This window comes from Pristiophorus japonicus, chromosome 9 (assembly GCF_044704955.1).
Source record: "Pristiophorus japonicus isolate sPriJap1 chromosome 9, sPriJap1.hap1, whole genome shotgun sequence".
Lineage (NCBI taxonomy): Eukaryota > Metazoa > Chordata > Chondrichthyes > Pristiophoridae > Pristiophorus > Pristiophorus japonicus.
This window is the reverse complement of record NC_091985.1, coordinates 210,829,238-210,848,566: the sequence shown is the minus strand read 5'-3', so window position 1 is coordinate 210,848,566 and position 19,329 is coordinate 210,829,238. Positions and strand designations below refer to the sequence as shown.

General features: G+C 48.8%; 1 protein-coding gene and 1 pseudogene across 1 annotated transcript; one reads left to right on the top strand and one right to left on the bottom strand.

Annotated features, from left to right (window-relative positions):
- Window positions 1-19,329, bottom strand: part of LOC139274107 (zinc finger protein 271-like) — a 71,933-nt pseudogene that overhangs the window by 12,919 nt on the left and 39,685 nt on the right.
- LOC139273601 (histone H4) lies at window positions 13,798-14,109 on the top strand. The gene has a single exon (XM_070890560.1). It carries the CDS (start codon window positions 13,798-13,800, stop codon window positions 14,107-14,109), a length of 312 nt encoding a protein of 103 aa, XP_070746661.1.

Here is a 19,329-nt window from a genome sequence, read left to right as displayed (position 1 = left end):
GCTTTCCTGATCACTTGCTGTACCTACATATTAACCTTTTGTGTTTCATGCACAAGTGCCCCCAGGTCCCGCTGTTGCAGCACTTTGCAATCTTTCTCCATTTAAATCATAACTTGCTCTTTGATTTTTCCTGCCAAAGTGCATGATCTCACACTTTCCAACATTATGGGGGAGCAAATTTGCAGAGAGATGCAAGAACTACAGCGGCACTCAGATTCCCCACACCAGGTGTGTAGGACGATTCTATAGTAAGTTATCAGCATCCAGACACAACCCAAACCCAGCACTGGTCCATGAATGGGAACACCCGATTGGCACAGTCCTCCCATGGGACTACCTGTAAAACTCTGAATCGCGTCCTGGAATATAACCACAGGTACCTGGGCTGTATAACAATTGTTCTCAGTCCATTGAAACCGAGTTGAGGGCCTGTGTCATTAACAGAATGTCACAGTGACCAGATGCTGATGTATCTGAGCAAGCGACAATGTATCTCTCGATCACCAGCCACAGGATTCTGGAGAATTCAACACATCGAAACAAAATAACCCATTTTTGAAATGTCTCCTTTCACACTCCTCCCCCGCTGCCTGCAATAGATACACTTTGCGACACTCCTCAGTCAGGCTGTGTTTCCACTGTTCACTGTCCAAGAACAGACACTGTGAGATTGGAACTGAATCAGGAACATTCACTACTAATTTGGGGGAAGAAAGCAGCACTGATTTGAAAGAGCGAGGTGATTTACTTTCTCTGTTACCTTACACTGTACACTCAGCCCAAGAATGGCCTCCCCCTTCCACCACTCACTCCATGTTCCACAACTAGTTCCTGCTCCACTCTGCCCCTTACAAACAGCCCCCGACTGCCGCTGAACTTACCCCGACACAAAGCCCATCTGTGGACACAGTCCCAATGCGATGAGCTGCTGGAAGGAGGCTTCTGTTTGCTCCCTTACTCGGGCCCGGGATATCTGCACTCCCTGATGTGTTCAACGATCATTAGCCGAGCACAGAGGAAACGGCAGCCGCTGACAGAGCTGAAGGAGGGGAGCTCGCCTGGGCCCTTCCCGTTGGTTTAAACACTGTGTGGGGAGGGGAGGAGCAGCATGTATTTAGCGCATGCTCAGACCATCTTTTTGTCACAAATTAAATTAGGAAAAATGGGATTGTTTCACAAGTTGCTTTTATCACTCATAGGGCCCAAATTTCCACATGATTTGCACCTGATTTTTAGGAGCAACTGGTGGAGAACGGACTATCTTAGAAATCGCAATTCTCCACATTTTTTTTTCTGCAGTTCTAGTCAGGTAGAACAGTTCTACTTTGGAACAGAATTTTTTTCTTCAAAAGGGGGCATGTCCGGCCACTGACGCCTGATTTCAAAGTTTCCACAGTGAAAACGTACGCCAAACTAAGTTAGAATGGAGCAAGTGAAGATTTTTGTAGAACTGAAAAAATCTGTTCTACACATTAAAAAAACAGGCGCAGGTTACAAATTAGGCGTCCAGAACGAGGTGTGGGGGGTGGGGGGGGAAGGGAAGTCATTAAATTCTACAATAAATCCTTATTTATACTTCTACAAATATTATACAAATAAATCCAACCTGAATAAACATTTATAAGCAAAGAAAAGATTAAATAAACCATCTTCCTACCTGTGTGAAGGCACGGAGAATGCTGCAGTCAGCCTGAGGCGCCCGTTCTTCCCGCGGGAGGGGGGGGGGGGGGGGGGGAGAGGAGGCGCCCGTTCTTTCCCACGGGGGGGCGGGGGGAGGAGGCGCCCGTTCTTCCCGCAGGGGGCGAGGAGGCGCCCGTTCTTCCCGTGGGGGGGGGAGGAGGCGGCGCCCGTTCTTCCCGCGGGTGGGGGGGAGGCAGTGAGAAGGCTGCAAGTGCTGATTTGCTGATGGCAATGTGCGTTTATTAAAAAAATGTTCAAAATTAAACAGCGACAAAGAACTACAAAAATGGCCGAGTGCCAATGTTTTTTTCACACTGCGCGTGCGCGAACGCTCCAACACACAGCGTTGCCGGCAGGGAAAAAACTAATTGAAATAGTACCCGCCCCCTCCCACTTACAAAATCGGCGCGAGTGTAGGCTCCGCCCCCCTGGGCACCGCGCCAGGCAGACAAAGAGCTGCAGAACGCTCCAGAATCGCGATTTTTTTTTTAGGCACCGTTTTAGGCGCGAAAAATGGGCGCCCAGCTCGGAGGGGCCCCCGTTTTTTATCGTGTGGAAACTTGGGCCCATTAAATGGACCACATTGAGAGCATGTTAGTTATCATCCGAATTACTGAATAAACAATTGTGTGAGCCTGACACTGGAGTAAGAGTGACTAACCTGTTCTATTCGTTCCGTCAGTCTCTGGTGTGTGAGTGTTTCCCTGTCAGTTTCTAATAGGCGGATGTGGGTTTTACTTGCATATTATTGTTCAGATACGTGGATGTGGGTTTCATACTGTACCGGTCAGTTTCTGTGATGTGAATGTGGGTTTTATTCTGTACCTGTCAGTTTCTGGTATGTGAGTGTGGGTTTTATTCTGAACCTGTCATTTTCTAGTATCTGAGTGGGATTTATTCTGTATCTGCCAGTTTCTGGTATGTGTGCGTTGGTTTTATTCTGTATCTGTCAGCTTCTGGTATGTGAGAGTGTGTTTTATCCTATATCTGTGATTTTTTTTCTCTCATTATATTGGATGAATGCGATTCAGAAATATTTTGAGTAGAGACGAGCTATTAGTACATAATATAAACCATATGTGTCTGTGGTACAGTGAGTGAGTGTGGGATTCACTCTGTATCTGTCATAAATGCAAGTGTTTGTTGTTGCTGTAGAAATGAAGCTTTTCAGTTACTTACGGTGGCTAACATTTACGCAGAAGAAAATGTCAGAAGCAGCCTCGTGGATAACCATCAGGAAAGTGCTGTTACTGGTGAGATCACGATGTGCTCGATACAAACTTGGCTAATAACTCTAGAGGTGATGGAAAAGAAAGCAACATTTGAGCGAGATGAGAAAACATAATCAGCACAAGGAGCCCAATCAGAGAGCTGGTGGGCAAGAAGCAGTGAGCTCCTGTTTACTGCCCGATGCTATTTCCAAAACAATGGGGAAGAACAGTCCCTGGATCTGTGAACTTGAGGAGGCCTTTCAGCACATGGAACCTGGAGGCAAATCATACCTTCGAGCCTGTTACATAAGGAACAGGAGGAGGCCATTCAGTCCCTTCGAGCCTGTTACATAAGGAACAAGAGGAGGCCATTCAGTCCCTCGAGCCTGTTACATAAGTAACAGGAGGTGGGCATTCAGCACCTCAGCCTTGCTAATAAAGGAATTGGTGGAGGCGATGCATCGACTGGATACTGTTACACAGGAATAGGGAGGCCATCTATCCTCTGGAGCCTTTCACATCGGAACAGGGGTAGGCCATTCAGACCCTCAAGCATGTTATGTAGGAACTGGAGGAGGCCATTCAGCCCACCGACAATGTTATAGGAACTGGAAGAGGCCAATAAGCCAGTCGCACATGTTATATTGGAACTGGAAGAGGCCACTCATCCCATCTAACTTATTACACAGGAACAGGAGGTGGCTGTTCAGCACCGAATGTTGTTAGACAGGAACAGGATGAGGCCATTCTTCCCCTTGAGCCTGTTACATTGGATCAGGAGGATGCCATTCAGCCCTTCCATTCTGTGATGTGGGAAGAAGAGTCCATTCAGCCTCTCTAACATTAGAAACACAAGAAAACCACTCAGCCTTTGATTCTGTGACATGGGAACAGCAGGACGTTTTTCATCCCCTCGAGCTTCTTACATTAGGAACAGGAGAAGACCACTCAGTCCCTCGGGTCTGTTACATAGGAATAGGAGTAGGCCAATTCCACCCCTCGGAACTGTTAACCAGGAACAGGAGGTGACCATTCATCCCCTCAAGCCTGTTACAGAGGAATTGGAGGAGGCCATTCAGCCCCTCCTGCATGTTATATAGGAGCAGGAGGAGGCCATTCAGCTCTTCGAGCTTATTATATTAGGAACTGGAGAAAGCCATTCAGCTCCTCAAGCCTATTACATTAGGAACTGGAGAGGGTCATTCAGCTCCTCGAGCCTATTACATTAGGAACTGGAGCGGGTCATTCAGTTGCTCGAGCCTATTACATTAGGAACTGGAGAGGGCCATTCAGCTCCTCGAGCCTATTACATTAGGAACTGGAGAGGGCCATTCAGCTCCTTGAGCCTATTACATTAGGAACTGGAGAGGGCCATTCAGCTCCTCGAGCCGATTATATTAGGAACTGGAGAGGGCTATTCAGCAACTGGATTTAAAAAGCAATAGGATGATGCAATTCTGCCCCTTGGGTCTGTTACATTAGGAATAGGACAAAGGCAATCATCCCCATGGGATTGTTTCATGGGAACAGGAGGAGGCCATTCAGCCCCTCAAGCTTGTTACATAGGAACTGGAGGAGGCTATTCAGCCCCTGGAACCTGTTACATCAGAACTAAAGGAGGCCATTCATCCCATTCTAGCCTGATACATAGGTACAGGAGGAGGTCATTCTGCCCCTAGAGGTGGTACATATGAACAGGAGGAGGCCAATAAGCCCCTCGTGTTTATAACATTAGGAACACGAGAAGGCCACTCAGTATCTCCAGTCTGTTAAATTAGGAACAGGAGACGGTTATCAGCCCCCTCGGGCCTGTTACACAGGAATAGGAGGCGGCCATTCAGCACCACAAACATGTTTAATTCGGATAACCTGTCTGTGTACCCGCACACTGTGATCGGTACCGAACCTACTGTGTGTGAGAAGGAGCTGGTTGCACTGTTCCTTATGTCTCAGGTGGAGGAAACTTCACATTTGTTCCGGTTCCTTCAATTCCTTGCCTGTAGGAGGATAAGGTACCTCTGATCATTCAAGAACAGGAGAGGTAGAAAAGACTAAAGTGATGAATGTAATCGTTCAATTAATATTCATTATGAACATTCACAAAGGGAAGCCAGCGATACAAACAGTGTCAGTGTCTGACTCCACTGCAGTACTGCAGTACTGAGCTTCTGCACACCAAGCGTGTTGGGCAGATTTACAGCAATTTACTGACATCCAGACACAACCCAACCCCTGCTTCAGGAATGGGACTACCCGATGGAGCACGGACTTTTACACAGCTCAGATTGCTACTCCCTTCTCCCAGGGCACTAACCGTTCAACCAGAAACAAAGAGCCGCTGTTTAAAACGTGTCCTTCACATTTCTCACCCGGTGCCTGCAATAGATGCTCCTTGTATAAATCATCAGTGTCCGGCTCTGCTTCCACCGCTCGTTGTCCAATGACAACAAACATGGTGAGACTGGAACTAAAGCAGGAACGTTCACTACTGGTTTACAGGGAGAAAGCAGCAATGACTGTAAACAGCAGATCCTTCCCATTCTGTCTCCCTTACCCGGGACACACGCTGTCCACACACAGCCCGAGAATGGCCTCTCCCTTCCCCCACTCACTCCACGCACTGAGACCAGTTCTTGCTCCACTCCGCCTATTACACACATCCCCCGACTCCCCCTGAACTTCCCCCGGACTCAGTGCCGATCTCTGAGCCCATCTGCGGACACGCTCCCAAAGCGATGTGCTGCTGTAAGGAGGCTGCTGCTCGCTGCCTTACCCCGAGACCGCGGTGTGTCCATTCCTGGCTGTTTAAACCATCTTCTTCCGTTCACTGACTAAATGGCGCGCACAGGCTGGGCTGGGGGAGGGGAAGGCGCATGCGCTCTTCTGCTCACTGGAAATCGACTCAAGGTTCGGGGCTTAATCGCGCATGCGCAGCTCTGCAATAATTCAGCCTTCAAAAAGCAAAGTGCACTTTTCTCGATTTACTTTTATCAGAATCTGAGCTAAGGAACTGGGCCTGGGGGGCAAGGACAGAGAATGTTTAAAGCTGGGGGCCTTGCCCCTTTGAGATGCTCAATTTGTGATCATTCCGTGCAGGGTTTTTTTCTCTTCGTGAGCCTGTCCTCACAAAGCTATCCTGCAGAAACATCGGAGGGACGGCAGAGTAGGAGTGTTTGCTGGAACTGTGCAGGAGTTAATATCTGACAGAAACTGTCCCAGTTTAATTTAATCAGAGTGAAACATTCGGTCACTGAGAGTAATACCGAACGGCCCTGAGCTGCAAGATTACAGAGAGTACAACAGGCAAGCGAGGGTTAAATGTGGGACCTTGTTTCTCTCACTCTCTGACACTGTCCCGCAGTGTGGGACTAATAATGTGTCTGTCTGTGGTACAATATCAGTGAGAGAGGGGACTGCATCTTCTGTCCCTCCAATGGGATCTTTCAGGATAAAACCGGACCTCACAGGTCAGTCTAGAACTGATACTGTGCACGTTTCTGTGTCTCACCGTCCTGCCTCGCACTCCCCTGTCTCTCTCTCTCAGCCCACTCTTTCTCTCTCTGTCGCTTTCCCCTTTCTCTTGTACTGTCTGTGAAGGCGGGATTCTGTTATTTCGCGTGATGTGGAAACACTTATGAGTACAACACAATAGGAGCAGGGAGGTCTTACTGCAGTTGCACAGGGCCTTGGTGAGGTCACACCTTGAATGTTGTGTACAGTTTTGGTCTTCTAATCTGAGGAAGGATATTCTTGTTATTGAGAGAGTGCAGCAAAGGTTCACCAGACTGATTCCCGGATGGCAGGACTGACATATGAAGAAAGACTGGATAGAATAGACTTATATTCTCTGGAATTTAGAAGAATGAGAGGGAATCTCATAGAAACATATAAAATTATGACGGGATTGGACAGGTTAGATGCAGGAAGAATGTTCCCGATGTTGCGGATGTCCAGAACCAGAGGTCACAGTCTAAGGATAAGGGGTAAGCCATTTAGGACCGAGATGGGGAGAAACTTCTTCACTCAGAGAATTGTTAACCTGTGGAATTTTCTACCACAGAAAGTTGTTGAGGCCAGTTCGTTAGATATATTCAAAAGGGAGTTAGATATGGCCCTGATGGCGTCGGCGAGAGGTGCGTGGAGAGACAGTCGGGACTTCGGTGAGAGGCCTATAAAAGGCACAGCAGGGAGTCCAGGGCCCAGAGTCGGTGAGAGGGATGTGGAGAGGCGTCGGGAGTTCATTGGTGAGGCCTATAAAAGGCACAGCAGGGAGTCCGGGGCCCAGCGTCGGCGAGAGGTGCATGGAGAGGCGTCGGGAGTTCGTTGATGAGGCCTATAAAAGGCACAGCAGGGAGTCCAGGGCCCAGCGTCGGCGAGAGGTGCATGGAGAGGCAGTCGGGACTTCGGTGAGAGGCCTATAAAAGGCACAGCAGGGAGTCCGGGGCCCAAAGTCCGCGAGAGGTGCGTGGAGAGGCGTGCCGGTGCAGCTATAGGGAGAAGGCAAAAAAGAAGTAGAAAGAAACAGAAAGGTGACATCACAGCCAAGGGGGTAAGTGATTGGCTGGTGATTGGGAGTAGTTTTTCGTTTTTCTTTTTTCTCTTCAAAAACAGTGAGTAAACTTTACCATTGTTGTTGCCTATCTAAGGGTTAAGTCATGGCAGGACAGCTCGGTCACATGTTATGCTCCTCCTGTACCATGTGGGAACTCAGGGACGACTCCAGTGTCCCTGACGACTACGTGTGCGGGAAGTGTATCCGCCTCCAGCTCCTGACGGACCGCGTTGTGGAGTTGGAGCTAAGGGTGGATTCACTCTGGAGCATCCACGATGCTGAGAATGACGTGAGTAGCACGTGTAGCGAGTTGGTCTTACCGCGGGTGAAGGGTCCACAGTCATATAGGGAATGGAAGACCAGCAGGAAGAGCAGTGCAAGGAAGGTAGTGCAGGGGTCCCCTGTGGTCATCTCCCTGCAAAACAGATACACTGCTTTGAGTACTGTTGAGAGGGATGACTCATCAGGGGAGGGCAGCAGCAGCCAAGTTCATGGCACTGTGGCTGGCTCTGTTGCACAGGAGGACAGGAAAAAGAGTGGGAGAGCGATAGTGATAGGGGATTCAATTGTAAGGGGAATAGATAGACGTTTCTGCGGCCGCAACCGAGACTCCAGGATGGTATGTTGCCTCCCTGGTGCAAGGGTCAAGGATGTCTCGGAGCGGATGCAGGACATTCTAAAAAGGGAGGGAGAACAGCCAGTCGTCGTGGTGCACATTAGTACCAATGACATAGGTAAAAAAAAGGGATGAGGTCCTACAAAACGAATTTAAGGAGCTAGGAGCTAAATTAAAAAGTAGGACCTCAAAAGTAGTAATCTCGGGATTGCTACCAGTGCCACGTGCTAGTCAGAGTAGGAATCGCAGGCTAGCGCAGATGAATACGTGGCTTGAGAAGATTAATGCAATAGTTAGGAAGGACATTAGCTTGGATGATGTGGAATCTATATGGGTAGAGCTGCAGAACACCAAAGGGCAAAAAACGTTAGTGGGAGTTGTGTACAGACCTCCAAACAGTTGTAGTGATGTTGGGGAGGGCATCAAACAGGAAATTAGGGGTGCATGCAATAAGGGTGCAGCAGTTATAATGGGTGACTTTAATATGCACATAGATTGGGCTAACCAAATTGGAAGCAATACGGTGGAGGAGGATTTCCTGGAGTGCATAAGGGATGGTTTTCTAGACCAATATGTCGAGGAACCAACTAGGGGGGAGGCCATCTTAGACTGGGTGTTGTGTAATGAGAGAGGATTAATTAGCAATCTCGTTGTGCGAGGCCCCTTGGGGAAGAGTGACCATAATATGGTGGAATTCTGCATTAGGATGGAGAATGAAACAGTTAATTCAGAGACCATGGTCCAGAACTTAAAGAAGGGTAACTTTGAAGGTATGAGGTGTGAATTGGCTAGGATAGATTGGCGAATGATACTTAAGGGGTTGCCTGTGGATGGGCAATGGCAGACATTTAGAGACCGCATGGATGAACTACAACAATTGTACATTCCTGTCTGGCGTAAAAATAAAAAAGGGAAGGTGGCTCAACCGTGGCTATCAAGGGAAATCAGGAATAGTATTAAAGCCAAGGAAGTGGCATACAAATTGGCCAGAAATAGCAGCAAACCCGGAGACTGGGAGAAATTTAGAACTCAGCAGAGGAGGATAAAGGGTTTGATTAGGGCAGGGAAAATGGAGTATGAGAAGAAGCTTGCAGGGAACATTAAGATGGATTGCAAAAGTTTCTATAGATATGTAAAGAGAAAAAGGTTAGTAAAGACAAACGTAGGTCCCCTGCAGTCAGAATCAGGGGAAGTCATAACGGGGAACAAAGAAATGGCAGACCAATTGAACAAGTACTTTGGTTCAGTATTCTCTAAGGAGGACACTAACAACCTTCCAGATATAAAAGGGGTCAGAGGGTCTAGTAAGGAGGAGGAACTGAGGGAAATCCTTATTAGTCGGGAAATTGTGTTGGGGAAATTGATGGGATTGAAGGCCGATAAATCCCCAGGGCCTGATGGACTGCATCCCAGAGTACTTAAGGAGGTGGCCTTGGAAATAGCGGATGCATTGACAGTCATTTTCCAACATTCCATTGATTCCGGATCAGTTTCTATCGAGTGGAGGGTAGCCAATGTAACCCCACTTTTTAAAAAAAGAGGGAGAGAGAAAACAGGGAATTATAGACCGGTCAGCCTTACATCGGTAGTGGGTAAAATGATGGAATCAATTATTAAGGATGTCATAGCAGCGCATCTGGAAAGAGGTGACATGATAGGTCCAAGTCAGCATGGATTTGTGAAAGGGAAATCATGCTTGACAAATCTTCTGGAATTTTTTGAGGATGTTTCCAGTAGAGTGGACAAGGGAGAACCAGTTGATGTGGTATATTTCGACTTTCATAAGGCTTTCGACAAGGTCTCACACAAGAGATTAATGTGCAAAGTTAAAGCATATGGGATTGGGGGTAGTGTGCTGACATGGATTGAGAACTGGTTGATAGACAGGAAGCAAAGAGTAGGAGTAAATGGGTACTTTTCAGAATGGCAGGCGGTGACTAGTGGGGTTCTGTGCTGGGGCCCCAGCTATTTACATTGTACATTAATGATTTGGACGAGGGGATTAAATGTAGTATCTCCAAATTTGCGGATGACACTAAGTTGGGTGGCAGTGTGAGCTGTGAGGAGGATGCTATGAGGCTGCAGAGCGACTTGGATAGGTTAGGTGAGTGGGCAAATGCATGGCAGATGAAGTATAATGTGGATAAATGTGAGGTTATCCACTTTGGTGGTAAAAACAGAGAGACATTATCTGAATGGTGACAGATTAGGAAAAGGAGAGGTGCAATGAGACCTGGGTGTCATGGTACACCAGTCATTGAAGGTTGGCATGCAGGAACAGCAGGCGGTTAAGAAAGCAAATGGCATGTTGGCCTTCATAGCGAGGGGATTTGAGTACAGGGACAGGGAGGTGTTGCTACAGTTGTACAGGGCCTTGGTGAGGCCACACCTGGAGTATTGTGTACAGTTTTGGTCTCCTAACCTGAGGAAGGACATTTTTGCTATTGAGGGAGTGCAGCGAAGGTTCACCAGACTGATTCCCGGGATGGCGGGACTGACCTATCAAGAAAGACTGGATCAACTGGGCTTGTATTCACTGGAGTTCAGAAGAATGAGAGGGGACCTCATAGAAACGTTTAAAATTCTGATGGGTTTAGACAGGTTAGATGCAGGAAGAAGGTTCCCAACGTTGGGGAAGTCCAGAACTAGGGGTCACAGTCTAAGGATAAGTTGTAAGTCATTTAGGACCGAGATGAGGAGAAACTTCTTCACCCAGAGAGTGGTGAACCTGTGGAATTCTCTACCACAGAAAGTTGTTGAGGCCAATTCACTAAATATATTCAAAAAGGAGTTAGATGTAGTCCTTACTACTAGGGGGATCAAGGGGTATGGCGAGAAAGCAGGAATGGGGTACTGAAGTTGCATGTTCAGCCATGAACTCATTGAATGGCGGTGCAGGCTAGAAGGGCCGAATGGCCTACTCCTGCACCTATTTTCTATGTTTCTATGAAAGGGATCAAGGGGTATGGAGAGAAAGCAGGAATGGGGTACTGAAGTTGCATGATCAGCTATGATCATATTGAATGGTGGTGCAGGCTTGAAGGGCCGAATGGCCTACTCCTGCACCTATTTTCTATGTTTCTATGATACTGTTTCTGTTTCTCTCTCTGTTGCTACACATGACGGTGTGGCACTGTTACTGAGCGTAATATGGAGACACTGATACCAAGTGTAAGACTAATAATGTGTCTGTTTCCCTCTCTTTCGGTGGTGCTGTACATGAATGTGTGATACTATTATTGAGCGTAATATGGAGACACAGTTAGGGAGTTTAAGACTGATACTGTGTCTGTCTCTCTGTCGCTCCCTCTGATAGCCATCTCTGGGTGGTGAGCATGGTATGGATAGTTCACCAGTTACTGTGATATGTCCCTCATTTTCGGAGGATAGAGAGAGACAAAGAGAGGGTGGAGGGGCGGTGAACTCATAATTTCTATTTTCACGTTAATCAAACATATTTCTGCGTACAAACAATGTAACAACTTAACAGCATATATGGGTTAAGCCGGCCACAGCTGTGATTGGCTCCTGCCCCTGAATCTGGGGAACAGACACTGAGGAGCGCCGACCTCAGAGTGTTTAACACTGACTGAGCTGGGAAACTTCAACTAACCCCGAGAATCGGCAGCACAGGCCGAGCGGAGAGGTAACCCTGTGCTGGGAGCTGTAAATCTGGGATAGTTTGTGCTGTGAATGTACAGATGTGAACATTGTGTGAGCGAGAGTGTGTTAAAGGGGCGGGCCGGTGAGACTAACGTCACTGTGTTTGTGTGTCCGTCTCATCGCCGGATTCCAGAGTCCCTCTTGTGTAAAATTCAAAGATTTCCCTGTCACAGGATCGCCCTGCTGCCCTGCTCAGGTCTAAAGTGGGAATTAAACGTTAAGTTTGATGTGATTTCAAATTTCAATCGAAAAACGAAGAAAATGTCCGCAATCGGGTGAGAGAGCGCGATCAGTGCAGCAATGAAACGGGTTTAAATCCAAATTGCTGCCTTCAATTCGGAGGAAGCTTTCTCGACAACAAACATCCCGGTCTTCGGGACAGAAAGAGGCCAGTCTGGGAATCTGGAGGGCCCGGGTTGAATTGGAATCGGACAGTTAATGAGGAGAGAGAAACACAGAGAGGCTGGAGGGGCGGGGAGCTGACAGCAGGATGTCTCCGCCCCGTCCGCTCGCTGCCTTTAAGTTGCTCTGTGCCGCCGCCTCCCGTTTCATTTCTGACCGAGCTCTGACTGTCAGAGAGATTTTCCACAGAGTCGCGGACATGACTGACACTGCAGCCGCCGAAACGGCCCCTCCTGCCGTCGCCGCTCAAACCAAGGCTCCCAGCAAGAAGAAGAAGGCAGCTCCCCGCTCCAAGCCAGCCGGTCCCACGTTGGGCGAACAGATCCTCAAGGTTGTGGCCGATGGCGGCGATCGCAAGGGGATGTCCCTGTCCGCGATAAAGAAGGCTCTGGCGGCCAAAGGCGTGAATGTGGACAAGCGCGGGTCCCAGATCAGGTTCAGTATCAAGAGGAATGTGACAAATGGCTTCCTGGTGCAGACCAAGGGCACGGGCGCCTCGGGCTCCTTCAGAGTCGCTAAGAAGGAAAACCAGGGGAAAGTGGGAAGGAACGTGAAGAAACCAGCAGCCAAGAAATCTCCAGGCAAAAAACCAGTAGCCAAGAAATCTCCGACCAAGAAACCAGCAGCCAAGAAATCTCCGGCCAAGAAACCAGCAGCCAAGAAATCTCCGGCCAAGAAAACGAACACCAAGAAGGCGCCAACAGTAAAAAAGACAGCGAAAGCTGCGGCTGGGAAGAAGGCGGCAGCGGCGAAGCCCAAGAGCCCCAAGAAGGCCTCGGGCGCAAAGGTGAAGGTGGCCAAAAAGGTGGAAAAACCGAGGGCCAAGGCCAAATCAGCAAAACCCAAGAAAGCAGCGCTCAAAAAGTAAATAAAAAGTGCAACTTGTAAGCATCTGAACCCAAAGGCTCTTCTTAGAGCCACCCACGCCTCTCAGAAAAGAGTTGATCCCCGAATCAAATGATCCCTGTCCCGGGGCCGGGCTCAGATTTCAGACAGAAATCATTGAACATGAAGCCAGGATCCCTGGTGACTCGCTGACATTGGCTGCTCTCACCCCTCCCCCAGTGTCTGCAATAAAACACATTGAGAATGGGATGTCCGGCCCGGGCCTCACTGTAACTGGGGATGTGTTCAGCTCCAGTCTCAGTTCCTGCTCATTGTCATTTTCAGGGGGAAGAGTCTGTGAGACGGTGATACTGGCGGAGATACCCCGCCTCACAACTCAAACCCCAAACACCACATTCTCCAAATCAGCTGGAATAAGGTGTTTGTAAACTGTTGAACCCGTCTGTGAGAGAAAATGTGGGGAGATGGAACAAGGTCTGAGATTGACAGGGAAAGGGCTGTATATAGGCGGGAATATTCGCGATTGTTAATTGTAACGGGACCTTATTTAAAAGCTTCTGGTTCCTGGAAGCTTTGAATATAAATTCCGAGTCTGTTTCGGTTCTATTGTCGGAAAACGGTTTGAAATTGGCGGCTGCAGAAAGCTGGAGGCGGAGCTGGAAGATCAGAGGCCGCTCACTGCTCTGTCTGTCAATCTTGACTGTCTCCTCCCCTTCCCGCCTCTCTCACACTGCGCTTTCTCAGTCAGGTCGGCTCCGGCTCGATAAAAAGGAGCCGGCAGCAGTTCACTTCTCATTCAGCAGCTGTTTGAGTGAAGAGTCGTTATCATGTCTGGTCGAGGGAAAGGAGGCAAAGGATTGGGTAAAGGCGGAGCCAAGCGGCACCGTAAAGTGCTCCGTGATAACATCCAGGGCATCACCAAACCAGCCATTCGCCGCCTGGCTCGCCGTGGCGGTGTCAAGCGGATCTCGGGCCTGATCTACGAGGAGACCCGCGGGGTGCTGAAAGTTTTCCTGGAGAATGTGATCAGGGATGCAGTCACCTACACTGAGCACGCCAAACGCAAGACGGTCACTGCCATGGATGTGGTGTACGCTCTGAAAAGGCAGGGCCGCACTCTCTATGGATTCGGCGGCTGAATAACTCGACCCTTTTCCCCCAATCACAACACAAAGGCTCTTCTAAGAGCCACCCACCGGTTCACAGAGAGAGCAGCGACCTGGGGATCGGAGTGCGGACAGTTGGGTTGGGAAATGGTTTCGGCTGTTTAATTAATGGAAAGAAAGGTTTGGATTTATATAGCGCCTTTCACGACCACCGAACGTCTCAAGACATAGAAACAGAAAATATGTGCAGGAGTAGAATAGGCCATTCGGCCCTTCGAGCCTGCACCGCCATTCAACAAGATCACAGCTGATTACCCACTCCAGCACCTCCACTCCCCCACCCCCGCCCCCCCTCAGCCGCAAGGACCACATCCAACTCCCTCCCGAACACATCCAATGAACAAGACCAATGAAGTACTTTCGCTGTAGGAATATGGGAATTATTAAATATTTTACAACTGTTGTAAATATGAGAGATCAAAAACTCCGGCAGACAGTCACAACTACCGAGCAGGATACACAGTCCCAGACATTACAGTCTCCCCTCACAGATAATTCCTGTCATGTGCGGTTTCTGTGTGAGAATCGGTTAAATGGGACGGCACTGGCGGGATTGATGCGGGACTTTATGTTTACAGGAAGCAGTGACCGGGGATTTATTCCCGCCCGGTACAGACGGATCACGGAATGGAACAGAATTCAAACCGGAATGTGACAGAATGGGATTGGTGACTTATAATGGGGCACAATCGCCGTTATAAAGAGCGGGATTCTTAAATTGCTGGCGGGAAATTAGATTTTATTTAATCTCTGTTGGTTGATATTCTGAAATTGGCGGGCTTTTTGAAATTGACCAACTGTCAGTTTCAGTTCAGCCAATCAGGATCCAGTAATCCCCACCTTTCATTTTCACTCGGTGCTTGGTTCAAACTTGATTGGCGGTCAGGCTGCAGCCAATCACAGCCCCGGGGCCGACCCTCACACACTTTAAAAGGAGGCACAAGAGGAGGCTCTGCATTACCAGTCCCTGTGTCCCAGATTGTGTTGAGATCCGTTCAGAAAATGGCCAGGACCAAGCAGACAGCGCGCAAATCCACCGGAGGGAAAGCTCCTCGCAAACAGTTGGCGACCAAAGCGGCCCGGAAGAGTGCTCCGGCCACGGGCGGAGTGAAGAAGCCTCATCGCTACCGACCCGGCACCGTGGCTCTGAGGGAGATCCGCCGCTACCAGAAATCCACCGAGCTGCTGATTCGCAAACTACCCTTCCAGCGCCTGGTGCGGGAGATCGCTCAGGACTTCAAGACCGACCTGCGCTTCCAGAGCTCGGCCGTCATGGCCCTGCAGGAGGCCAGCGAGGCTTACTTGGTGGGGCTCTTTGAGGACACCAACCTGTGCGCCATCCACGCCAAGCGAGTCACCATCATGCCCAAAGACATCCAGTTGGCCCGCCGCATCCGCGGGGAGCGCGCCTAGACTCCCCCTGCCTCGGCTCGAAGCTTCAGCACCAAGTGAAACAACGGCTCTTTTCAGAGCCACCAAATCAGCAAAGGAAAGAGCTGCGATCTCCTGTAACCAGAGCTTCGTGTTGTTCATTAACCCATTGTAGGGACGGGCAGAGGGTGTGGGACTGATTACTGATCGTGTGTTCATATACCAGCTCGGTTCACATGGGAGTTATTGACGATTAACTGATGAGCCCTTTAATATTTTCGGAAACTGACATCGGCTTTACGTCGCTCTGACCCCAAGTTCCCCGGGGCAGAGCACAGATTTCCCCATTCGGTGTTGCCGGAGAATGGGGGCAGGCAGATCTGGGAAGCACTGCAATGGACCCGGGTTCTGTATGTGTTGTGCAGTGCGGTCTAAACTGACCGGCTTAGCAGAGAAATACAAAGCCCGGGAACGGCCGGAGCTCCCGAGAACGAAACCAGCATTCAAACTATCTCAAACCAGATCAGAATTAAACTAGGCCCTTTTATTACTACATTAATTCATCATCGCCGACTCTCTCGTTTTCAGACAGATTAAAGAATATTTAAAGAACCGGTGGCGGTATTTATACAATTGTTGAGTGACAACTGTAGTTCAATTATTCGCTGTTAACGGGAAGAGTGTATCTGTGAGCAGAGAACCGTACTGCAGAGACCGTGAACTGAAAACTCCCGCATACGGATAAAGGGTAAGCCATTTAGGACTGAGATGAGGAGAGAGTTGTTAACCTGTGGAATTCCCTACCGCAGAAAGTTGTTGATGCCAGTTCGTTAGATATATTCAAGAGGGAGTTAGATGTGGCCCTTATGGCTAAAGGGATATTGAAAGAAAGCAGAAAAGGGGTACTGAGGGAATAATCAGCCATGATCTTGAATGGTGGTGCAGGCTCGAATGGCCGCCTCCTGCACCTATTTTCTATGTTTACAGGTCTAAAACAGGCCAATCTATCGGTACATGAACTAAAGGTCTCTGACTCCATTAAGACAGTAACCAGCCCTTTCACAGATACTGTGGGTGGCTCTGAAAAGAGCCTTTGGGTTATTAGATTAAATCTTGTCCGCTTTACTTGGTCTTGGACGAAGTGGTGGTTTTCTTGGGCAGCAGCACAGCCTGGATATTCGGCAGCACCCCGCCCTGAGCGATGGTCACCTTTCCCAGCAGCTTGTTGAGTTCCTCGTCGTTGCGGATGGCCAGCTGCAGGTGTCTGGGGATGATGCGGGTCTTCTTGTTGTCGCGGGCCGCGTTGCCGGCCAGCTCCAGGATTTCAGCGGTCAGATACTCGAGCACAGCAGCCATGTAGACCGGGGCTCCGGCACCCACACGCTGAGCGTAGTTCCCCTTTCGCAGGAGCCTGTGAACACGGCCCACAGGGAACTGCAGTCCGGCCCGGGAGGAACGAGACTTGGCCTTGGCGCGAGCTTTACCGCCGGTTTTTCCTCTTCCAGACATTTCCACGATCCACAAGTTCAGAAAAAAGAATGAGAAACTCCTCCCATATCTGCCCTTCTTATAGCTTCTGGAGGGATGCAGGGAGCGAACTTGTGATTGGTCGCTCTGAGGTGGATTTCATTGGTCTTTTCCGCTGACCAATCACCGTCTGTTTAGCCCGCCAATGAAAAGAGGGCGAAAATTACTGTTCGACTTCCAACGAATCTTCAATTTCAAAAACCCCGCCAATAATTTTTACATTGCGGATTATGTTAATAAATTCACCATTAGCCAAAGATTTCCAAACACTTTTTATTTCCTTTTGCCGTATTCCATATTACCTTCCAAATTCCAGGATGTTACAATCAGGTTTAAATTCGGGTTCAGTTTCATACGTTCTGTAACGGGACATATTCCCGCTCAATCTTTGTACAATTTGGGAATCACAGATCATGGATCGATCCTCCGCACAGGCGGGATTGAGACCAGAACTGGGAGTTCTTCTGTGAAAAGAGAAGAGGGACACAGGATTCAAACTCCCTGTTCTGGTCTCTGTAAGAACTCCCAGTCTGGGCCGTTGCACTCGGAATCTCGGATTAATAAGCGGGTTGACCCGAACTAGAATTTTTTTTATATTGTAAAGGGCTTGAGAGAGAATGAGGTGACTAAAGTCTGAATTTCACCTCCTAAAACAAGATCATAATTCATTGGCAGGCGGCCAGGGACAGTGTGTGCACTTTACTGGGAGGGAAATTCATCAGAGAAGCTAAGGTTGAACCGGACAGTAAGACCGTTTATCTGAGAATTCAAATCTAAATCTACAGCTGGAACTTTAAATGTTGTCAAACACTTGCTCAGGAAATAACTACAGTAAATTGAGTTTAAAGGGTGATGTGTTTGTGCAGCTCTTTCAGAGACGTTGTGGGTGGCTCTTAAAAGAGCCGTTGTGTTTCTGGTTTGTTGTATCAGGACAGAGTGGAGTTTTACTTGGAGCTGGTGTACTTGGTCACCGCCTTTGTCCCTTCCGACACGGCGTGCTTGGCCAGCTCCCCGGGCAGCAGCAGGCGCACGGCGGTCTGGATCTCCCGGGAGCTGATGGTGGATCGCTTGTTGTAATGGGCCAGGCGGGAAGCCTCACCCGCGATGCGCTCAAAAATATCGTTCACAAAAGAGTTCATGATGCCCATGGCCTTGGAGGAGATGCCGGTGTCGGGGTGAACCTGCTTCATCACTTTGTAGATGTAGATGGAGTAACTCTCCTTCCTCGACTTCCTGCGCTTCTTACCGCCCTTCGGTGGTGTTTTCTTGATCACTTTCTTGGCGCCTTTCTTGGCAGTAACTGATTTCTTCTCTTCAGGCATCGTCTTGTTCAATCCGACCCAGACATGACGTAAACTTAGCTCGGAGCTCTCATTATATAGGCAGCCCCACACTCCGCCTACAGCCCTATGCTAATGAGGGATGGGTGAAGGCAACGATTGTGATTGGTTCACTCGCTGCGTTGTCAATTTCTATTGTTCTGTAATTCTCTGATTGGTCTCTTTAAACATCCAATCAGATTTACTGCTCGCCACAATCTCAAATTCTTGAATTAGGTCATCAGTTACATCCCCTCCCGAGCCATATTCTGTTCTTTATCGATCTAGATGTCTACATGTTCGACAGACATTGACCGGTTTGTAACCGAGATTGCCTGAGGGTCACTTCTGGTCAGGACTTGGGAGTCCTTCTATGAGGCAAAAGGCCCTCACTGTCCTTCCGCTCTCCTCCCACCGTTTAATTCAACACCTTTCTTATCTGTCACTGCTGTAACTACATTAGTTGTTTCAGTGTTACCTTCACCTGGAATATGCCGTACCTTCTGTGCCGTAAAGGGCCTATTTCCCTTAGCACAGGAGGCATAAATGTAAAGTAATTGGTAGAGGATTTAGAGGGGAAATATCTTCACGCAGGCTGCGGTCTGAAACTCACTGCCTGAAAGGGTGGTAGAGGCAGAAACCCTCACCACATTTAAAACTACTTGGACGTGCACTTGAAGTGCCGTAACCTGCAGGGTTACGGACCGAGAGCTGGAAAGTGGGATTCGGCTGGATAGCCTTTTGTTGGCCGGCACGGACACGATGGGCCGAAGTGGCCTCATTCCGTGTTGTAAGCTTCTATGATAAATGTCTATAATTCTGAAACTAAAAGGATATTCCGTCCATCGTGCATATGCTGATTTAAAACATATAGACCTTGGCGAAAAATATATATCTATACCGAACAAAATGTAAATGAACTGTATCTCCCTCCCTCCCCTCCTCTCCCCCCGTGAGGCGGTGGGTGGCACTTAGA

Coding starts and splice junctions, on each gene's coding strand:
- LOC139273601 (XM_070890560.1), top strand. CDS start 13,798: ATGTCTGGTCGAGGGAAAGGAGGCAAAGGATTGGGTAAAGGCGGAGCC.